This window comes from Schistosoma mansoni, chromosome 3 (assembly GCF_000237925.1).
Source record: "Schistosoma mansoni strain Puerto Rico chromosome 3, complete genome".
NCBI lineage: Eukaryota > Metazoa > Platyhelminthes > Trematoda > Strigeidida > Schistosomatidae > Schistosoma > Schistosoma mansoni.
The window spans coordinates 1,000,023-1,025,203 of NC_031497.1; the positions used below are offsets into that span (position 1 = coordinate 1,000,023).

The window sequence follows — 25,181 nt, forward strand, 5'->3', positions numbered from 1 at the left end:
TATTCCATCTTATTCAAATAGCGCCAATGTAAGTGGTAATCATTACAAAGGAACTATATTTTGCATCGATGATCACTGAAAATTTCTATAATAGTGCTAAAGGACGAAAAGTGTAATGTTACCAACAGTAATGTAGGGAGTACTGATGATTTCACTATCCAACTCGATAGCATTTTGGTAGTTGTTAGGTTAAATGTTATTGAAGTTGACAGTTTTCATTCTATCACTTAATTTACTTCTTAAGTGATTCCAAATACTTGATCTAGTTTCATATTTCTAAAAAAACCTTCAAAGTTTATTATTTTCTTTGGTTAAGAGGAGATAGGTCGTCGGACTCAATCATTCTTGTTTTGGAGGCAATAGGACCTCTAGATATCTTATTTGTTTTTCCAAGTTAAAGGTTATCTTCATAATTGGAAGATTTCAAAACCAGTAAAATATTTTGCCGTTTGAGTTAATTCAATAGAACAACGAGTCGTACCAAATGCCTATTAGCTACAGAAAAAAGTAACTATTTATACAATGGCGAAGTATACAAGCGCCAATACAGTCTAAGAAAATATTTCCTATTTGAAGAAACTCATGTATGTAGTGGTCGAACATGTTGTAATATCTATTATATTACTTAGCGTTTTTAGCGAGTTTGTTTTCTACGGGATGGGATCGCTAACCCCATGCCCAAACCTCCTCCTTTATCCGAGCTTGAGACCGGCAGTAGCCCCGAAGGAGCTACAGGCGGAGTTATAATCTATTATATCCTATCTCCTATAACAAACAATTACTATCTATGCCTTTCCTCAACTGATTGGTGATTTTCATCCATAAATGATTCGACAGGAAATTTAGCACTTGTTATAGACTGAAGATTTTTTGAAGCATAACGACTTCTTTGGGAAAAAAGGGTGAAAAGAAGCTCAATATGCCATAATGACTTGAAGTATTCTCTTTTTGGTGAGCACAATAATAGAATCTACAGATTCGGTTTTGAAGATTTAAAGATTTCTGTACGGGAAAATCACTAGAAATAAATTGAACACAACCTACTAGAAGAATTCTCTAGGGGTTCTGTAGTGAACAAAACACTATTTGGGGACAATCGAATATATTCAAGCACAATTTACAGACTACCTCACTAAATTCTGATAACCATACAGTCAACAGTTAATTTGCGATATAACAATCAATTGTCTCAATCTTCACTGTTCCTTCTGCAAATATCAGTTCATCTTCTCTGATTTCATAGTTCATTCATTTTTGTACCGATTGTGCTTCATTCTTGTTCGTTCCTCATCGATCTTCTGTAAAATACATTCCACGTCTGACCCTCACCATATACTACTTATATGGATACAAGTAGACCACACCACAGTGTCTTATTGCATAAGGACTGTTTCAAAGATGTTCTCACCGTTACTGAGAATAAATGAGAGTAATTTGGAGATATTTCAGTAATTCTTGTGGTCATTTCAGCAAGTAAAACTACTACATAGAGAATATGCTATCATTTTTAGTCGTAAGAAACGATCGGGAAAAAAATCAAACAATAGTTGTCTGAAGTCAACATAACTATAACATTGAAGGTGTTGTCAATATCGGTTGTTTGATCAAGGTCAGTTTCGTCGGTTGTGATGTTGTATGATAAAATATCGACGTGATGCGATCAGAAGTATAGGTTTCGTGCTACTTGACACACTTCAATGAGGTTTATCTAAATTCTTAAGGAAGCTGACGATCCTCATGGAATTTAAATCTAGGTCACTGAACTTCACGCCTTGGAATGTTATTACTAAGCTACCTCTGACGTGACTATGTAGGAAGCTCTTCGAACTGTTTACACATACAACCTGTTTTGCTACGAATAAATAAATATCAGTATATTCTCACTAATCACTATTATAATATTAACGTCTGAATACTTATGCATAGGCTTATAAGTGAACGATAGTGTGGGTGTTTATCATCCATTTTTATATATCCTTTTGTTGATTATAAATAAAGTCAGTCAGTGATTTATGGTTTATATATACATTGGTATTTATACTTAAATGACGCTCTTCCCATTATCTCCCATTAGGTGGCCTGATTGCTAAACTTGTGATCTGATGACTTTAATATGTTTACAGCAAATCGATTCCAACCTACTTCGTAAATGACCTTTGAATTTCTCAAGTGAAATTTCATACATTTATACATCAAGGATTAGCCTAAGAGTATATACGAAATTATTCCAGATCGATTATAAGTGGAAACTGAAGAATCATAAATCCTAATCACCTAAAATTAAAAAATAGCCCATAGGTTATTCAGTCACTTAAATTAATGGACACAATGTAACTTGGTCGATAAAATTTTATGATCACTAATGACTACGGAGACATGGTCTGGCTATTACTCAATCTAAATAATTATTACTACTAAAGTCTCATAGCTATCTAAATGCTTTTCAAACAAAATTAAACAAAACAATATTAATAGATGAACTCATGAGTCGATTAAAGCTAGACCACTATGGAAAACCTAAAAGCACTGGACGGTCGTTTCGTCCTAGCATGGGACTCCTTAAAAGTGAGCATCTACGATCTCACACGCGGAACTCAAACCCAGGATCTTCGCTTAACCTATAGACCACTGAGCTGACCGGCATCCAACGGTGTTAATATCTAACTTCGACCGTTTATCATTGTCTTCAGTGAGTAACTGCTTCACAACAGACATGGTTTAATTCCACTGGTCACGGCTTCTCACTAGAACTCTAGGAAATACGTCATGAAGTCAGTTATTGGTGAGGAAAGCCATCCGGTGCTTCAAGGCTTTCCGTGATAGTCTAGCTTCAATCGATCCATGAATTCAAATATTAAATTACTACAATCTCCACAAAACTCCCTTTCTGATAAAACAAAATACTAGTTCCATGTCGGAACTCTTAAACAAAAAGGCAGATAACGGACATAATTATTATTTGATTGAAGAACTAATTCATTGTTTAAAATGAACACTATGAAAGATTGTTTCCATTGTTGAAAGTACAAAGTTTTCATAGAACCAATGAATTATAGAATATCGACAGTATATATATTTTGTTTTAACTTTCCAATAGTCTTACATTTCACCTTCAGTCTATTAATGATTAGTTATAATGACTGATAGATAGAGTGTTCTCAGTGAATAGTATAGTATGTATTATTAAAGTAATGTATGTATGTATGTATGTAATTTGGTATAAAGTGTTGAATTAATTTCAAAATTAACCCCATGGTAAATCAATATAAGCTGCACGTTTAGCTAAAGCACGTTTACCCCATGGTAAATCCATGTAAGCAGCTCGTTTTGGTAAATACATTGAATTGAAATATGGATCATTTGACAGTTGTGCAAGAAGTTCTTCTGGTAAATAAACTCTTTCTACTCCATTTTGATGTGATAATGATCCTGATGATGATGGTGGGAAACGATATAGAATATTTGGATCATTGTTATTCGTTGCTGGTAACGTATTCACCATGGATATGATCCATGGTAGTGATAAATAGAGAGTTGTTAAAATAACAAAAGATAATTTTTGAAATGGTAACATATTCATTAGTTGGTAGTTGATATGACTCTGAAAAATATGAGAAAAAACAGCCGAGTAATTGTTAATTAGAAATAGTTCTACTTGATCATAGGAAAATTTACACAATTTAATCACTGTATCGCGAACATTAATAATCTTTGGTAAGCAGAGATGGATAGTGGCTAGCAGTGGAATCCAGGACGCGCGTTTCGTCCTATTTGCTAGCCACTATCCATCTCTGCTTACAATGCTTGTGAATTAAGACTACATCAAGGCAATAAGCACAGTATGCACATATGCCAATTAGAGACTGACCAGTTTCAGTCCTAACACATAGATGGGAAGATTCAAACAAACATTAATAATCTTTGTCTAGTTTTTAATGATGATGATCGAAATCCTGAAATTATCAGAAAGGGCTTTTGTGATGATTTTAGTAATTTTATATAGTTGAGATCATGAGTCAATTGAGGCCAGACCATCATGGAAAACCTGGAAGCACTGCTTGATGGCCAACTCGTCCTATTGCGGCAATCCTTAGCAGTGAGCATCCACGATCCCGGCTCAAGAGATTCCAACCCAGGACCTATCAGTCTCGTGCGCGAATGTATAACCTCTACACCACTGAGCTGGCATTCAACGATGTCGATGGCTGACTTCAACCGATCCACGAAATTGAGAGACACATCTACCATTGTGTTCAGTGAGTTACTACACGTAGGATTCGAACGAAGGACCCTCAGTCTTACGTTCGAACACTTAACTACTAAACTACTGAGCGGGCATCTAACAGTGTTAATGTGTAACTCTAATTTATCCATGATCTTGTGTAACCATTCTTCAATTGTCTGAAATGGTTAACTGTCTCCATCCGACGAGGGTTGAGCTTCACTGGTCACGAATTCTCACTAGAACTTCAGGAAATATCTCTTGAAGCTTTATTTTACATGGATTTAGTGTATATATGTTCAAGTGTTATTTTTTTATATCTTTCAACTATTTTGTTCTTATTTATTTTATGATTATGATTGTAATACAACAAAGTAGATAGTGGGGGACACTTAAAACATTTTAATAGTTTCAAGTTGTTTTTTTGTTTTCCCGTAAAAATTTACAAGTTAGTTGTTATTTATTGACAATATTCAATGTCTGACACCATGGATACTTAGATGTGTATGTGTGTGTGTGTGAGTATGTCCTGCATATACACACATACACATATATACATATATACATATACACACACAATACACATATACATGTTGGGGGAAACATTGAGTAAAGGTCATTTTGTTTCGATAATAAATTCACAATTAAAAGAGAAAAATAACTAATGAACTGAAATCTCCACAAAACCCCTTCTGATTATAATCGAGAATAATAAAAAACTAAAAAAAAAACTTGATCAACTTTGTTTTCTTTTTTAATGAATTCACTTTTTTTAATTTTTTTTGGAAAAAAAAATTTTCTTTTATCTTTTATTATTTAAGTAAATCAAGTCTCTCTATAGAATATTGAAATGATAATTGATAAGTCTTACTGATTGATGCGCTATACTCGAATCCTAAGCTAGTTTCGTAACCCCTAAGCTAGAACTACACAGCGACTTGAACACGAGAGAAAAGGCACAAAATATGAGGGAAGCACTGGACTCCAAAGGTTCATTCATGTACAGAAAATATAGGGTTTTTATAGTATTTTAAAAGTCTTTGGGTTTCCCTGAAAATTTTAGAATACTACTAAACATAGTAGCAGTGTAGTAATCAGCCAATCAGAAACTCCACATTTGACTTTTCATTTTCGTGATATTTCTAGCAAAACTTCTAATCAAACGCTGATTGGATAAAAGGCATCTTAATGACTCCTGAGCTTGTCATGTCTATTGCGAGAAATTTGCAGGATCATCCCAACAATAATTTAGAATCTTAATTAAAAATTTTTTACGATTTATATGCGGTTTTTCAAATGATTTGTTTAATCTGTCTGGTGTTTTTTTTAAGCAGGATTTTTCTTCTACGGGATGGGGTTGCCGACCCCATACCAAACTCTCCTTCTTTACCCGGGTTTGGGACTGGGAGTAATTCTAGAAGAGCTATAAGTAAGCCCTTAGTTGGAATCCTGAAGGAAAGTGGAAAAGAGGAAGATCAAAGAAAACATTACGCCAGGAAATAGAAGTAGATATGTAAACGATGAAAAGCAACTGGGAAGAACTGGGCTGGATCGCTCAGGACAGGGTTGAATGGAGAATGCTGGAGGGCAGCCTATGCTCCTCCACGAGGGGTGACAGGCGTAAGTAAGTAAGTAAATTTTCATATGATTATTCTATTTCATGCTTATTTGATTGTTCTTATCTCTTTATATTGTATTAATTGACTGAAAGTCTTCAACAGATACATTAATACTGAACTACAGGAAAGTTTTTAATTATTGTTAAATTTTGTAGCATATATCATAAACTGATCTCAATTAAATACCCATTGGAAAATAAAGAGCATTGAATAGATAGTTTGACCTAGAAGAGGACTAGATCCACGATCTAACAAGGAATCTAACCAAGAGCCTTTAGATCTCTCGGGTACCGAAGATCTGTATATATATTTCATGAGAGAAGATAATTGGAATGGTGTTAACTAATGGTTTTTGTCTGTTTTTCTTTCAACATTTTCGGTTAATTTACAGATAGTATCTCGTCATAGGCTGACTTAAATTTGTAAACTATTAGTTTCAAGTTCATTTGTACTGGTTGTTTGAATCTTCTCATTGATATTTAGGACTGCAATTAATCAGTCTCTTTTCGAGTATATGCATCCTGTGAGGATTGCCTCGACATTTCCATCAAGTTACAAGCACCTTTTAAGTATAGTTGAAATATTCATAGCTGTGGAATCTAGGATGAGTGCGTTGTACGGGATTGGCGTCCCGGTGTGAACATCAATTCTGGGATGGAGGTACACCCAGTTGAACAGTTTCAAATAGGATGAAACATACGTCCTAGATTTCCCTGCTTGCCACGATCCGTCTTGGTTGATATTAATTTCAAAGTTGTCAATTATTTGATTTTCATTTATCCCCTGGATCAAGTTATTAATTGACGAAAATTAACCTAAAAGTGAATTAAATTTCATAACCACTCGAGTTTAGAAAATAATCATGAGTTCAATCGTGACAAACTTTTTGGTGAACCTCTGGAACAAGTTCACTGATAAGTTATGTCCGAAGTTCAGCACTATATATATATATATATATATATATATATATATGATGGACAAACAACAATCTGTATGCTGAGTAAATTTGGGAAAATAATAGATAAACATGTAGAAGAGGGTGAAATCTAGTGGTATCAAACACTCAGTCAATAAATTTGATTCATTGTAACAATCCATAATGAAGTGATCTCATACTTTTGTCATAAATAAAATATTCTGGAGGATGCGCGGTGCTGAGAAGTCCCATACTTGGGCGAAATGACTGCTCAGTGCTTTGAGGTTTTCAATGGTGGTCTAGCTTAGATCGACTCATAAATTCAAGTAATAATATTCTGAGAATATTGATTCATCATTATTAAAGAACATGTTGGTGTTGTTCTACTTTCAGAATATAAATATTTCCCCACTAATTTTTCTGATACATGATGAAATAACAGTACACGGTACATTTATATCGACCGAAATAATCAAATTCTATATTTTGAAATTATAGTAGGCAATCTAGTGACTAATCCATGTGAAGTTTGTTTGACATCTGTCGAAAGTCTACTCGTAAGTAGTATGAAATTAAAAATAAAAAATCAAGAGGTATGACTAATTTTTTTCACGATTATTGTGGAGAATAGTGTCTTTAAAATAGCTAGCTGAAGGATAATGATGTGGAGCTACGTTTGAGTTACTTTTGTGCACATTATGGAGTTTATTAAAATTTTTAGCCTTTTGTTTAAGCAGGCGTTTGTAGCTTCTAATGGATAGAATATTTTCTTACAGTTTTGACAGTTATCTTAAGTGAATTATTTTATATAGTTGAAATCATGAGTCAATTAAAGCTAGACCACCATGGAAAACCTGGAAGCACTAGAAGGCGCACTGCTAAGGAGTCCTACAATAGGACGAAATGGCCATCCGGTGCTTCCAAGTTTTCCATGGTGGTCTAGCTCCAATTGACTCATGATTTCAACTGTAAATTTACTAAAATCTCCACAAAACCCCCTTCTTAAATAATTAAGCTTGAGATAAATTTTCAATAGAGAGTCTGGAACGAACTTGTTGATCATTTTTAACCAGGACACACTGAACCTCTATCTATTTTGTCTTAGAGTTACTACTTGGTGTTTACCAGTAACTGGATGGGTTTTCTGGTGATGAAAACACTATTGACGCCTTTGATGAACTTTATGTTCTTAATATTTAGAAGGGAATTACATGCCACTATTGAATAATCAAGTTGAAATTTACTAAGTGATTCTTTTGACCAGAGTCCATTTGTGGTAATTCTTAGACATTTGTCTATGTTATCAAGGAATGTACTTAACTCTGACGATAGATAATCTCAAACAAATCTTTCATTTTAAACAAAGATGGATAGTGGTTAGCAGTGGAATCCAGAACGCGCGTTTCGTCCTATTTCGGACTCGTCAGCCCTAACGTACCTGCATCTCAGAGTTGATGTTCACTCAGAGACTCGAATCCAGTAACTTTCGCTTCAAACACCATCGCGTTATCCACTCAGCTACTGAGTCGTGATAGCCACTTGCTTGTGCAATAGGGTGAAGTTTAAATTCACTTAGTATTACTTGCTTGAATTTTCCCATTGATGTTTAGGACTGCAATTGATCAGTCTCTTTTAGTCATAAATTTTTTTTTGTAAAATTTGTATCCTTTTTCATCGAAAAAAACATGAAAAATAGACTGGATCATATTTCACTTAAGTTTATTTTTGGTTCAATATTCTGATATAGATTTTCTAAGTTTGATCGGTAACAAATGTTCTAATCAAATGGATAGTAGAATACTTTCTTAGATTATAATAGTAACAGTACTACTACTACTAATAATAATAGTAGTAGTAATAATAATAATGATAATAGTAATAGTAATGGTAATAATAATGAATAATCTATTTTACTTGGACATAACTGAAAGAAAATTCTCATTTGAACTATTTGAAAGACAATAAACGATTGTATCTTTTAAACGAATGTTTATTTCAATAAATTATGATATTCCTTTTTTTTTTAATTCAACAGATTGTTTGAGATCATGAATTGATCAATGTTAGATCATTATTGAAAATTTGGAAGCATTGAAGGGTTTTGTCATCCTGCTATGAGACTCCTCAGTTAATCCATGCCAGGTGTGAGGCAGTTACCCCGCAGAAGACAATGGAAGATGGTCGAACAATATCGTGGATTGGTTAAAGTTGGACATTAATAACGTTGGATGCAGACTTAGTAGTTTAGAGATTAAGTGTTTACGCGTGAAAACGAAGGTTCTGAATTCGAGTCTTTTTGATACGGGATCATGGGTGTGCACTGCCGAGGAGTCCCATACTATGATGAAACGGTCGTCCCAGGTTTTTAATAGTGTTCTAACAATAATCCATTCATGATGTCAATCTAAACTCAACAATCTCCACATTCGCATATTGATAAACAGACTGTACTGGAACGTTGTAATCTAGGATGCACGTTTCATCCTATTTAGAATCTCATCAAATGAATTTACTTATATCCAATTGTTATTGTCTACACTCAGATCTAAACGAATTTTCACTATTGAATATCCAAAAGTATCATTTTCTATTTAGTTATAAATAATTCAGTGAAGAAAATTATTTTTCTTTTCGACGAAATCATTGACTTAAGCTATACATTCGTATTTATAATTATTGTGGAAAATATATTAGTCTCTCTAGAAGAATAGAAATGATTGCATCTCATCAATTGATTGAAGACTCTTATTATTTAAATGAGATTACTCAATAATCATCTTTATATTCCTTCCTTACCCCTTGATTATTGCGTAACCTCATTAGGTAATAATAGTTTCGAATCAATTTAAGAGATGCAATCTTTTCTATTCTTCTATAAACTCATATCTTTTCCACAATAATTATAAATACGAATGTATAGCTTAAGTCAATGATTACGTCGGAAAGAAAAAAAATTTTTTTCTTCATTCAATTCTCTTTCATTTTATTCAATCATACAATAGTTCACTTAGTATTGCTTGTCTGAAACTTCCAATTGATGTTTAGAACTGCAACTGGTCAGTCTCTAATTCGCATATGTGCATATTGTGCGTATTGCCTCGATATTGCTTTAATTCACAAGTATTATAAGCAAAGTTGTTTGGTGGATAGCCGTAGAATCCAGGATGCGCGTTTTGGCCAATTTTGGGACTGGTCAGCTGAATGTACCTGCATCTCAGAGTTGATAGTCACTCTGAGACTCAAACCCAGTACATTTCGCTTCCAATGCCATCGCGTTATCCACTTAGCTACTGAATCCTGATAGCTACTTGTTTGTGCAATGGGGCGAAAATTAAATTCACTTAGTATTATTTATTTAAATCTTCCCATTGATGTTAAGGACTGCAACTTGACGAGTCTCAAATAGGACAAAATGCACGTTCTGGATTCTACTGCTAGCCACTATCCATCTTTGTTTATAATGATACAATAGATTATTTTAATTATCATTTATGAATCAAAATTAGATAATCTTTCTCTTGTTTTTTCCAGTTTTCTTCTTTTTTTTTTATTGAACAAGAAACTACACAATATAAATGAACTATCATAATTGCTTAGTTACTGGGTGGTGATCAATGTCATATGTATCAAGTCCTTCTTAGTGTAGATCGAATACTATCGAATAAATGAACTATTTAGACAAAAACCAAAATAAAAATAGAAAAAGCAAAAAAAAGAAAAAAAAGGATTTTTTCAATAAAAAAATGAAAAGAAAAATAATTTAATTTTGTTTTTTGGTTTTTTTTCTTTTTTTCAATTATTTAATTTAAAAGAAGATATAAAGATAATAAGATTGAACATTGAATAATAAAGTTGAATTGGGACAATTTCAAACAAAACAAAAAAAGAAAAAAAATTTTTCGTTAAAAATTAGATAGGTTAATTGTTATTGAAACAATGAATGCCATGTTTCTAAGTGTGTTTGTTTTCTTCATTGTTTCATATTAAGGTGTACAATGGATTAAGCTTCATTAGTATTTGTGAATCTTGAGTGGATTTATATCAATGATACTGTAGTGAAGGAGAACATAAATGAGGACAACCGAATGTATTTGAATACCAAACTGCAGAATGTCTGAGAACTATACAGTAAATAATTCATTTGAAATTGTTTGTTTGAATCTTCCGATTGATGTTTAGGACTGCAATTGATCAGTATACAGGTAAATCCAACTGACGAGTCCTAAATAGAATGAAACGCGTGTCCTGGTTTCCACTGCTAGCCACTATCTATCTTTGCTTATCATACAGTAAATAGTTCATTTGCAACATGTCAATCAATTGTTTCAGATTTCATAGTTCCTTTGTTTTCATATCAATCATTCTCTGTTCTCATTCTCTCTTCTTTGATCTTTCTAACCTTTTGCCACCAGATATGTCACCTTGATCATACATACTACTCATATCTATCAACATCAGTAGTACACACTACAGTACCATTTTATCACAAGTAAATACTATATTTTAAAAGTTTATGATCTTAGTATGAGACATATTTATGGTAATAATTCATTTTACAATTAGTTTAAATTATAGAGGTATTTCAGACAAACAATCATTGATGAACAACATATACTTACTGTGTAGATAACTATTTCTTTCAATAATATAATATTTTACCAGTGCAGCATATGAATCCTTATCATTCTTAGTCTTATTTCAGTTATTTATAATTTTCAATAGTTGTCTAACTGAAATCAGTTCATGTTACTAAGTATCTTTGAACTAAACAATATCTACTTGTTTCCCATAGCGATATAATTGTTATTTTATAGAGTTCAGATCATGAGTCAATTGAAGCTAGACAACCATCAAAAACCTGGAAGCACTGGACGGCTCATGTTCTCAAATCTTTAAAATTACTAAAATCTCCACCAACCCCCTTCTGTTAATTGTTATTACTAGAATTGTAGTGAACAAGAACACGAGTGAGGACAATCGGATGTAAATAAGCACAAAATACAAATTATCTTACTAAGATCTGATAACCCTACAGTAAACAATTAATTTGCAAAATAACAATCAATTGTTTCAATCTTCACTGTTCCTTCTGTAAATATCAATCCATCTTCTCTAATTTCATTATTTATGCATTTTCGTACCGATTGCGCTTCGTTTCTGTTCTTTCCTTATCGGTCTTCTACCAAAATACATTCTATGCCTGACCATCACCATATACTACTTATGAGGATATAAGTAGACCACACCACAGAATTATTGAACATATACATAGGTAGAACATTTTATGATTGTGGAAATTTGTGTCAAGATTTACTATATTACTTATAATTATTGAAATGATACAGATCGGTAATGAAACGTGACTTTTATTTTGAATACACTTTTGAAGAATAGTAAACAATTTAACTACATTTGATAGAGTTGAGATCGTGAGTCAATTGAAACTAGATCACCATGGAAAACCTGAAAGCACTGGATGGCCAACTCGTTCTATTATGGGACGACACAGCAGTGCGCATCCACGATCTCGCCTCACGAGGTTCTTACGCAGGACCTATCAGTTTCGCACGCGAGCGCTTAACCATTAGACCACTGCGCAGGCATCCAACGGTGTTAATGTCTAACTTCAACTGATCCACGAAATCGAGCGACACATCCACCAATGTCTTCAGTGACTTACTATCTCACAACAGATCTGGTTGAACTCCACTGGTCACTGCTTCTCACTAGAATATTGGTACAAAGAGGCACCGAATACATATGCGCCATATAAGTCAATTGATTTGTGTGGGCTGGGATACTGTCCGAATGCCCAAACAGAAACAGGTGGTTTTCTCAAAGGGGTACAACCTGAGCCTTCGACCTGAAGGTCTAATCCACAGGGTAGTGGAGCAACATTAGGAGATGCAGCCCCATGGTAGTCACTGACCGACAATAGGTTCACACGCCATGTTTTTTCCTTAAGATCCTGGAACGCATGTGCACCAGCGGTTCGGGATGAGGGTTTTCCAACTATCCTCCATTTCTTCCAACCCGATTAAAGCGCCTCTCAATTTCGTAAACAACACTCCCGTCACGAAAAGGCAGTGAGTAGGACTTCTCTGACAGTGATTGTATGAACGTGGCTATGTGAGAGCATTTGGAGAGTGCGAACCGACTCTTCTCACTCTCGGCCGTACCAAGGCATTCGGGACTGAAAGCTTTACAAGCTAATTAGGTATTAGTTACAATACTTAGCAGTTGTAAGTTATTCACTTAATGAATGTGACCTGATTATCATAGTCAAAAGTCTTTTAAGAAAACTTCAGTTACTTAAGAAAATATTTCAGTTCATTTACAAAGTGATAAATTTGGAATTTAAAAACGTTTATAATTTCCTGTTGTTAACATTCAGAATAGGCTTAATTAGATTCATTATTTGTTTAAATCTTCCCATTGATGTTTAGAATGGCTATTGATCAGTTTCTTATTGTCATATATACATCCTATGCGGATTGTCTCGATAGTGCCATAAGTCACAAATATTATTAACAAAGATGGATAGTAGATAGTAGTGGAATCCAGGGTGTGCGTTTCGTCCTATTTAGGACTCGTCAGCCATAATGTACCTGCATCCCGGAGTTGATGTGGTTGTGCAATGTTAGGTAGTTCATAGCCGTCCAGTATTCTCAGGTTTTCAATAGTTTTCTAGCTTAGATCAACTCATGAATTTAACTATTAAGATTATTTTTAGCATCAAAAAAGTTTCCACAATATATCGGTTTTTTTCACTTGTAGACATTATTCACTGAAACTTTTAAACGTTTATATTCTACCCGGAAATACATCATTTCATAAACAAACTATGATACATTATAGAATATCACTCATTAAAACTGTGAACTATATTGATAACAGGAAGTGAATGATAAACTATTGAAGGCTTGGATACAATGAATCAAGTCATAAAATGACTTGAGATAGTAATGTGGAAGACTTTCTCTTCTTCTTCTTCTTCTTCTTCTTCTTCTTCGTCTTCTTCATATTTTTATTTTTAGTAATAAATAGATTTTATATTGAAAGAATAAGTTTTCAATTTTATGATTATACTTATCTTATGTGTATATAGACTGATTCATACATTGATATGATAAGATATGATATGGTTGATGTTATTACGAATTCACCTTACTCCGTAAACGGAAAGAAGGTCAAGACACTCAGTGACACGATAGGCTATTCTAATCTGTTGTGCCAAGCACTGCTAACTAGAAGTATTGATGAGGTGTATTGCCTCGATATTGCTTATAATGCTTGTGAATTAAGGTTATATAGAGACAATATGCATAGTATGCACATATGCCAATAAGAGACTGACCAGTTGCAGTCCTAAAAACATCAATGGGAAGATCCAAACATACAATACTAAGTGAATTAAATGAATTCATTGTTATTATTAGATTTTTATATAAATAATAACATTATACAATCAGCTGGAACTAATTTGGGATAAATTAAGTATTATACTTATTATTATTATTACTAGTAGTAGTAGTAGTAGTAGTAGTAGTAGCAGTAGCAGTAGTAGTAGTAGTAGTAGTAGTGGTACTAGTAGTAGTAGTAATAGTAGTAGTAGCAGCAGTAGTAGTAGTAGTAGTAGTAGTAGTAGTGATACTGTTATTACTGTCATTATTTCTTATTTACATTATCATAGTGATGACGTTTGTAACCATGGCAACATATCAAAAGAATGATGTTTTTAATTAATTTTTATTTAAAAAAAATTATCATTATAGTTTCTTTGAGGAAAACATTCATTTTGTATACAAGAGTTTATATCAATAATTAAATAGATTAGTTCTTAATGAATTAATAATATAAAATACTTCATTATTATAGTGTTATATGTATGAGGTAAGCCTCTAATGGGAGCCTATACTTATCTACGAGAGGTTAACAGGCGTAAGTAAGTAAGAAAGTAAGTGAGAAAATAAGTTAGCAACTAAATTATAAGTCGTTCGATATCATGTACACATTGGGTTATTTACGTTGATTGGGAAAAAGAAAACCTAAAATTGAATCAATAATATCTAAGTTTAATTTTCTCTAATTATTTTATTTGTGTTTGCATTTTATTCTCGGCTATCATAGAGGAAAATTATATATGTACACATAATGTAAGCGACGTCTTCGATGTCTAGTCAGTATATCGTGCGCAGTATTGCCGGTCCTTTTTGTGTTTAATTAATGTTTAAGTGCCAGGGGTTATCATGCTTTTATTTTATTTTATTTAAACACATAAATGTCGGTACAAGGAAGCATTAAATAGACATGCCCCTCACAAATCTCATTTGATTTGTGTGAGGGCTGTGATACTGCCCAGGTGCCCAAACTGAAACAGGTCGTTTTCTTAGTGGGCCACACCCACAGCCTTTGACTTAAAGATCTGATCCATAAGGCAGTGGAGCAACGTAATTAGATGCAATGCAGTTCGAACTTAAAATGCTGATACAAATTAAGGTAATAGTGGAGTCTATGTACATTTGTACGCTACTTACGATTGACCGTTTGACTGATAATGATAATCATATTCTGACTTTCACCACACAATAGATTATTCGTCATTAAACAAATATACAAGATATTCACATGTTATGCAATCAAACAAGTCACATCAACTTTCCTTTCCATGTATTCTACACCCTTTTGTTAATTCTTTTTACATTGAAACAATATTCAAATGTTGAACACCTTCAATGTCACAAAAATTATGAACTGATCTAAGTTAGGCGACCAGTAAAAATCTAGAAGTATTGGATAACCGTTTGATCGAACCCTAAAACTCCAGGGTTATGTGAAAACGCTTAACCTCTTTACCACTGAGTAGGGATCTAGTAGTGTACAAAACTAACTTTTACTGATCTTTTAAGGCTCGTTTATTTGAAAATTTGTCAAAATTGAAACGAATAGTTTAACAGAAAGTGAGCGCTAAGTATTTAAAAGACAATAAATGCAAAACGTCGTATTTAGATAATCTTAGTTATTGAAATCTAGATAATTTCAACGTGTCACCGGCTACCATGTAACTGCATCTCTTTACGTTGCTCCACTGCTTTATGGATCAGACCTTTATGTCGAAGGTTCCGGGTGTGGCCCCATAAGAAAACCACCTGCTTCAGTTTGGGTACCTGGGTAGTGTCACAGCCCTCACACAAATCAAATCTTTCCTTAGTAATTAATCAAATATGAACACTTCTTATTAATTATGTTAATTGTACAGACTATTGTTCATAAACAATGATAATGAACAGGAATAGAATATCTAATAACTAATTGAACAATCAGTACTTTTGAGTTAAATGCAATTTACATTGAAGTGGCTTAGCTTCGTTAATCAATCATCCTGATAACTGTTGTAATATAATTATCAACGGTGTTTGATATCACAAGACAATAAAAAGCGGCAACTACAGTTTATTTGCAGATAGCATAAGTCACAAGGCTACAAGCATATCGAGAAAGTTTGAAGCAGAGAGGTGAATATGTGTATGCGAGCAAATACAGAGGTAAATCTATAGTGAAATCGAATCAAGGAGTAGCTAGGCAAAGTAAAGGCTAATAATAGGATTCAAGTACATATATACATGGGGAAGAGAATGAATCATCGAGCGATATTTAAGTGATTAACATTTTAGCTAGAGAGAGATGTGCATAGGCTGTCTTGTGATCAAAAGTACACGTTTATACAGACAAGATAGTGATCATAATTGTACAAAGAAATATGCAGATTGTTACTGTCCGAAGAACATTGTCTGTTAAATAAGCTAATAAAAAGGGTTTAAAAACGTTAACCATCATCGAAATTGATTGTAGGAGAGTTGCTATAACACACATACGGATTTCTATTGTTTATTTCAGTAGTATAAATTATGAGTCTTATAACTGAGTAGTTCTGGTGAGTATTTGTGTGTGTGTGTATGTGTGTATCTGATTTGTAAGATGGAAAGAAATTAATATTTTCATTAAAGTGTTTATTTCACTTATAATGTTTTATAATTAAAACTAAACATTTATTTTGTCAGTTATATAGAACAACATATATATTATTTATTTTAATAGTTGAGATCATGAGTCAATTGAAGCTAGACCATCATGGAAAACCTGGAAGCACTGAACGCACAACTCGTCCTATTGTGGGACTCCTCCTTGACAGTGCGCATCCACGATCCCACCTTGTGAGATCCGAACCCAGGACCTATCAGTCTCGCGCGCGAGCACTTAACCACTAGACCTATGAGCCGGCATCCGATAGTGTTAATTGTCTAACTTTAACCAATCCACAAAGTTGAGCAACCAATCACTAATATCTTCAGTGAGTTGATATCTCACTACAGAACTAGTTTATTTTTACAAATCATTAGTATTTTCATAAAAGAAAAAACATTGTATATTTACTGAAAGACTTAGAGATATTAAGGGGTTCACATCTAAAGTTGAGAAGTCTTTTTAACCCTCAAAAAGGGAGTTCCATATTGAAGAAAATGCTGTCATCTACGTCTTCAAAGTGTTGTTTAGTGGATCATATGATCTATTAGTTATCTAGGTAAATCATTACAAACTTTATAACTAAATTGAAGTATTAATAGTTGAATTAATGAGTCGATCTAAGTTAGATCATTATAGAAAACCTGAAAGCACTGGATTCCCATTTTATCCTAATATGGAACACCTCAACACTGTGCATCTGCGTTCCCTCAAATGGCTAGCATATTACGACAAAAAACAACTGTTCATTACTTCCAGATTTTCAATGATGTTCTAGCTAAGATGAATTCATGAATTCAATTATTAAAATTATTACAATCTTTATAAATCCTTATTCTTATAAGTTGAAATATGTTAACGTAAACTTATTTGTAAAATAGTCTAAATGACCAGTGGGTCTGTTGTGAGATATCAACTCACTGAAGACAATTAGTGATTGGTTGCTCAACTTCGTGGATTGGTTAAAGTTAGACATTAACACTATCGGATGCCGGCTCATAGGTCTAGTGGTTGGGCGCTCGCGCGCGAAACTGATAGGTCCTGGGTTTGAATCTCGCGAGACAGGATCGTGGATGCCCACTACTGAGGAGTCCCACAATAGAACGAAACGGCCGTTCAATGCTTCTAGGTTTTCCATGATGGTCTGGCTTCAATTGAATCATGGTTTCAACCATTACTATAATATCCACAAAAAACCCCTTCTGATATTGATTTATTATTTGTTAAATGAATGTACAATTTTGAGAAATTCCTTTTTAAAAATCCTTAAAGTGACCATAACTCCGTCTGTAGCATCTCCGGAGGCTAATGCCGGTCCCAAGTCCGGATAAAGGAGGAGGGTCGGGTATGGGGTTAGAGACCCCATCCCGTTGAAAACTAACTCGTTAAAAAAACGCCAACCAGAAAGTAAGTAAGGTAACTGCAAATAATTGTTTTTTTATTCAAAACATTTGAATTCTTATTCTTAATAGACTTATGTTAGTAGTATATTAATATGAAGTAAAATATAATAATATAGATGATGATTCTATTGTATTAACAATTAGGGAATAGTTTGCTATGTTTTATTTTATGAGTGTAAAACATGACTATTAAGAATAGAGAATATTCATAGAACTATTATTCATACATTTTGGGAATATCAAGAAAACAATAAAGAGGTTAGGTTTAAGGTGCTAGATAAAGATAGCAGGCCGATTGATGAGGTGTTGAATCTCCAACAACTGAGGTGTTTTGTAAATATGTTACATAGACTGAAACACTGTATATCTCGATCAACTGTGTTGTTTAGTACAAGATTAGGAATGGTTAAACCAAGACAAAGCATCAATCTAGGTAATTATTAAAAATTGTACTGAGTCAGGTTAATAAATGTGGACTAATTGATTGAGATCCGTACGATTATCGTGACCAATGGTTAGAGACTTTGGATGAATAAGCCAGAATCATTCATAATGACACTGGTGAATTTAATACTTATCTTCTTTTAGACCATGCATTTTTAAATTCCCTTTTATCTTTTCATTCTTCTACAACTCATATTTTCTCCTCCTCCTCCTCCTCCTCCTACTACTACTACTACTATTACTACTACTACTACTACTACTACTACTACTACTACTACTACTACTACTACCGTTACTACTTCTACGACCCTAGGGTTTATGCTACTACAATCTTGTGTCGCTGTGTTAATGCGGTATAATAACCTACATCATCACAAGCACTCCAGGTTCGACGTTGAGTAAGACTTACTGAATACAAATTATTGTTACATGTATTACATAGAAAAACAGTCTAAGGTGTATCGATGACAAATTTGTGTGGATAATTAAAAAAAACTAAGGGAATAATCCCACTTAGTAATGTTTGTTTGAATCTTCCCATTGATGTTCAGGACTGCAACTGGTCAGTCTCTTATTGCCATATGTGCATACTGTGCGCATTGCCTCAATAAAGCCTTAATTCAAAAGCGTTATGAGCAAAGATGGATAATGGCTAGCAGTGGAATCCAGGACGCACGTTTCATCCTATTTGGGACTCGTCAGTTGAATGTACCTGATCAATTGCAGTCCTAAACATCAACGGAAAGATTCAAACAAACAATACCAAGTGAATCCAAACTTTACCCCATTTCACAAGCAAGTGGCTATCAGGACTCAGTAGCTACGTGCATAACGCGATGGCGTTTGAAGTGAAGGGTACTGGGTTCGAGTGCCAGAGTGAACATGAACTATGAGATGCCTTTACATCCATCTGACGAGTCCCAAAATATGACAAAGTGGCGCGCGTTCTGGATTCTACTACTAGCCACTATCCATCTTTGCTTATACGAGAATAATGTAAACGTATAAAATATAAAACGATTGCAACTGGTCAAATGGATAATAATATTAAACATAATAAGTGTACACATAAAGATGTTATTTACGTACATCTGACGTAATCCAGGAGAGAGAATAATTACTATTATCACTATTACTGTTAAGATACAATTGTTGTTAGGAGGAAATTATGAAAGGAAAAGAAGTTAAACAATGACAGTTTGATGCAAAGACTTTATTAGTTATTGTCTATGATATTCTAAATGAACAAAACAGTAGAAACCTTTCATCTTTTACCCATACTCTATATATGACGATAATCTTTGGTTGGCTTTATCTATGATAACACTTCATTGTCAACAGATTGAAAATTTGTTTTACATAACTACAACAGTTAATATTGAAGGGAATAATCATTGATGTGTCAAATCTTTTTTTCCTTGTTTATATTAACCGTTTCCATAGAAGTAGTTAAAATTATAAACACAAATGAAAGTCATATTTTCTTTGAAAAAAGCTTAGACCAGATTACCAGGTGAAACATTGGGTTTACTTCAAATTCATTCACTGAGATTATACAAATACATATTCTTCTTCCTATTTCATGTGTCTTACATCAACTTAGCGCCTAAATACTATGAAACTATTCGCTCTAATTTAGACGAAAGTTCTAATATATTATCATTAAGGTATAATAAATCAACCCCCAATTGCCTTGGTACGGTCGAGAGTGAGAAGAGTCAGCTCTCACTCTCCAAATGCTCTCATACAGCCACGTTCATAAAAGCACTGTCAAAGAAGTCCTACTCACTGCCCTCTCACGGCATCAGGTGTTCTTTACGAAATTGAGAGGACGAAAAGAGCATGTCTGGAGCTTTAACCGGGTTGATGGAAATGGAGGATCCACTAAGTGGAATTGGAAAACCTTCATTCCGAACCAATGATGCACATGAGTTCCAGGATCCTGAGTGAACAAATAGCGTATGAACTTATTGTTTGTCATTGACTACCATGTGACTGTACCTCCTAAAGTTGCTCCACTACCTTGTGGATTAGATCTTTAAGTCAAAGGTTCGAGGTGTGTCCGTTTAAGAAAATCACCTGTTTTTTTAGGTGTATTTCAGTGTTTTTATATGATCAAATAAAACATGTATGAATATATTCCACTTAAATCAAACAATATACTCTGTACTCTGTAATAATAACTATCTGTTTTAAATAAAATTAAAGTCTATAATGTAATAAAGATACAGATTTAAAGAGTTTTTGAGAAAAGTATAAATATCAGAAGGGGTTTTGTGGATATTATAGTAATTTTAATAGTTGAAATCATGAATCAATTGAAGCTAGACCACCATGGAAAACCTAGAAGCACTGGACGGCAATTTCGTCCGATTGTGGGACTCCTCAGCAGTGGGCGTCCACGATCTCACCTCGTGAGATTCGAACCCAGGACCTATCAATCTTATCTATTTTTATTGTTTTAATTAGGTTACAAAATAATATAAAAATTATACCCAGTTACTAAATTTATTCTTAATCTCTATGATGAAAAATTTAAGAATCTTCATAATCCCATACTTAAAATAAGTAGATTATACCCTTTCTTTAAAAAAAGAAAATCGTTTTGATGAACTTGAAAATTTAATAATTGCTCTAAAATAAAAGAAACCTACACAATTTAATCCAAGACGCGAGTTTTTGTTCAACACTTGAAAGATACAAGGAAACAATACTAAGTGAATTTAAATTCATCTGTAGTTTGAAGTTAGTTGAATGTATAAATACAGTTTCATTGAATACATATAATTTTAATTATTCCAAAGTTTCCTCGTGTAAGCGATGAAGCCTCCAAATGCCCTGGTACTGCCGAGAGTGAGGAGAGTCCGCTCTCCCTCTCCAAATGCTCTCACATGGTCACGCGTATATAGCCTCTACCAGGGAAGTCCTACTCATTGCCTTCTCGTACCACAGGTGCTCTTGACGAAAATGAGAGGAGGAAAAGCAAATATCCGGCGCTTTAACCGGGTTGGTGGACACGAAAGGTCCACCTAGGGGAGTTGGAAAACCTTCATCCCAAACTAATGGTGCACATGGGCAGGCTTCAGTATCCTGAGGGAACAAATGGTGTATGAATTAATGGTTGGTCACCGGCTACCATGGGACTGCACCTCCTTACTATGCTCCACTGCTAAATGGATCAGACCTTTGAGTCAAAGTCTCCGTGTGTGGTCCCCTAAGAAAACCACCTATTTCAGTTTGGGCATCTGGTCAGTATCACAGCCCTCACAAAAATGAAATGAGATTTGTGTGGCACATATCTATTTTGTGCTTCCTTGTACCGATATTTATGTGTTTAATTAATAAAATATTCTTTGTGCAAACTAGTCATTGACGAAAATTCCTGAAGAATCATACAAGAGTTTCAGGGGGGAGTTAAATGTTGGGACGAGTTAAATTTTAATCGTCAGGATCATTTTAAATATAATTTATCAAAAAAAACCCAACTCCGAGAATTGGAAGTATACATGAATAGGATGAATAACAACTGGAAAAGATTATCTGTGACAAAGTGGGATGGAGAATCCTGGTTAGCTGCCTATGCTCCTCTATGAGGAGTAACAAGTGTAACCTGTGTACTTGGCTCTTAATTTCTGTATAAATACTAGTTCAAATCATAATAAACGTTTACATAAAATGCATATATCTTATAGTTTTTTAAGGTTTCCAGTATCTACGTATATTCGGTTTTTCACTTAGTAATATAAACTTACAAGTTATGTATTGCTATCATGAAATTTAAAATAACCACAATGAAATATCTTAATAAAACTAAGATGTGTTTCCTTTATTTTGATGGAGTTTTGTTCTCTGAGCTGGATGGTTTAGTCGTGGAGCTTTCATCATTCTTCTGAACGACATCACAGCACAAACTTCAGGTAGAATTGTAGTTTTCTTACAATAAATAATGTAATATAATTTAAGATAATGTTTAGGAAGAACTGATATCATATTGAGGAGGGGGAAGGGGAGATACAAACTTCACACTATTCCTAAACAACTATTCCATTGTAGTTTACAATTCACTTATGACTGTTATGACTGTAAAATACTAAAGAATCTTAAAATGTGAATAAACAACTAACCGATACTAATTGGTCTACAATTTTTCAAAGTTGAAATCATGAGTCAATTGAAGCTAGACCATCATGGAAAACCTGGAAGCACTGAACGGCCGTTTCGTCCCATTATGGGACTCCTCAGCAGTGCGCATCCAATTATTTTCAACATAAAATGTTATTTATGTTAATATAATAATATAGCTCATTAGATTTCATTCTATTAGAAATGAAGAGTCCCACAATGGGACGAAACGGCCGTCAGGCAGTGCTTCCAGATTTTCCATGGTGGTCTAGCTTCATGATTTCAACCATATATTAGAGATTTGTTGTGATTTATGGAACAATTTTTAAGAAATTATATTGTTTAATCATTTGAGAGATGAGTTCAGAACAATAAACATAGTATCTAATTACTATTTAAAATTACTATCAGAATGGTGTTTTGTGGATATTGTAACTATTGAAACTTACTACAATATCCATAAAAACCCATTCTCACAAGAGACTGGTTTTAAGATAGGTTTCTTGGAGTTCTAGTGAATAGTCTTGACCAGTGGAGTTTAACCGGGGTCTGTTGTGAGGTAGTTACTCACAGAAGACAATGATGAAAGTTGGTGCAATATCGTGGGTTGTTTGAAGTTAAAAATTAACACTATTGGATACCAGTCTGCTCAGTGGTCTAGAGGTTAACCGTTCACGCTGCAGACCTAAAGTTCTGGGTACAAGTACCTTTGGTGCGGGATAGCGGATGCGCACTACTAAGATGTCACATACTGGGACGAAACGGCTGTTCAGCGCCTTCAGGTTTTTCATGGTGGTCTAGCTTTAATCGGCTCATGAATTAAACTATTAAATATTTAAGATTAAATCTGAAGATTGAGAAATATTAATCGATAAACTTTTCAACAATACCCCATCTATGATGATACATATAATACAATAGTTGAATTTATGAGTCATTTAAAGCGAGACCACCATGAATAAACCTGGAAGTACTGGATGGCTGTTTCGTCCCAGTATGGGACTCTTCAGAGATGCGCATCCATGATCCAGGTTGTGAGATTTAATTGAGTCGAAATATCAATGACAAGTTTTTTTTCAAATATTAATCTTTTCATAATTATTGTGTTTGTTTAACTTTATTATTAAAATCAGATAAGTATTATTTCATCTATTTTTTATTTATTTTATTTTATTTATACACATAAATATTGGTACAAAGGGGCACCAGATACATATGCGCCACACAAATCTCATTTCATTTGTGTCATGGCTGTAAGACTGCCCAGGTGCCCAAACTGAAGCAGGGGGTTTTCTCAAACGGACATACCCGGAGCCTTAGACCTAAAAGTCCTTATGCACAAGACAATGGAGCATCGTGAAGAGATGCAGTCCCATGGTAGCCGGTGACCAACGATTGATTCATTCACCATTTGTTCCCTCAGGATACTGGAGCCAGCCCATGTGCACCATTGGTATAGAATGAAGGTCTTCCAACTCCCCTAGGTAGACCCTTCGTGTCCATTAACCCGGTCAAAGCATCAGACACTCGCTTTTCGTCCTCTCAATTTCGTAAACAACAGAAATGCCACGGTAAAGCAATAAGTAGGACTTCCCTGGTAGAGGCTATTTAGGCGTGACCATGTGAGAGAATTTGGAGAGGGAGAGCGAACTCTCCTCACTCTCGACCGTACCATGGCATTTGGGGACCATTTGTTCTTATCTATTATAATTAAAATCTACCATTACAAAACTTTAATTTCACACATATAAAATATAAGACAAAAAAACATGATTAACATTTAATATAAATAACTTACATAAACTATATTCACGATCTTTCTTAAGACTATTTGTTCACAATGGGAAAAAAGGGACAATTTTGTAAAATGTTTCAATGTAATAGGTATATATATATATGTACTTATATATCTAGTTTTTGATTGTATATGAAGGGGTGGGAGTAAAGACATAAATATTTGATCTAGAAACAAGAAACATGATGAACATTGTACCACCATCACCATCATCATCATCATCACTATCGCTGAGAACAACACAAGCGAACAACAATTGATAAATGATTGGAATAAGCAAGAAAAAAAGAGACTGTATTTCAATTTAACCACTAATAAATGATAATTCTATGTGAACTAAGAAATAATATCAATGGCAACAACCACAACAACAACAACTAACAGATTTACTTTTCATTCGACCACTTACCACTCTTATGCGTAGGTGTATTTCCTGTCGTTTTTGTTTTCTTTTTTAGGTGAATTATTTTAATAAAAAAACGAAAAAAGTGTTTAAACACTTTAACTTGTAGTGAACCACAATACTTATCTGCTAATAGTTTTGATTTATAGATTACCTTAATCTAAGTCTTGTGTTATTTCTGACTGTTGTCGGTTACTTTCTTTATGCGCTTGCTGGGTCGTCAACCCAATCTTT

General features: G+C 33.9%; 1 protein-coding gene across 1 annotated transcript; it reads right to left on the reverse strand.

Moving 5' to 3' along the window:
• Positions 1 to 2,941: 2,941 nt before the first annotated feature.
• On the reverse strand, positions 2,942 to 24,610 carry Smp_052880 (hypothetical protein). The gene is made up of 2 exons (XM_018798838.1): positions 24,548 to 24,610; positions 2,942 to 3,601 (listed from the first exon to the last, which is right to left on the reverse strand). Exon 2 carries the CDS (start codon positions 3,578 to 3,580, stop codon positions 3,245 to 3,247), a length of 336 nt encoding a protein of 111 aa, XP_018650687.1. The 5' UTR covers positions 3,581 to 3,601; positions 24,548 to 24,610; the 3' UTR covers positions 2,942 to 3,244.
• Between the last annotated feature and the right edge of the window lie 571 nt (positions 24,611 to 25,181).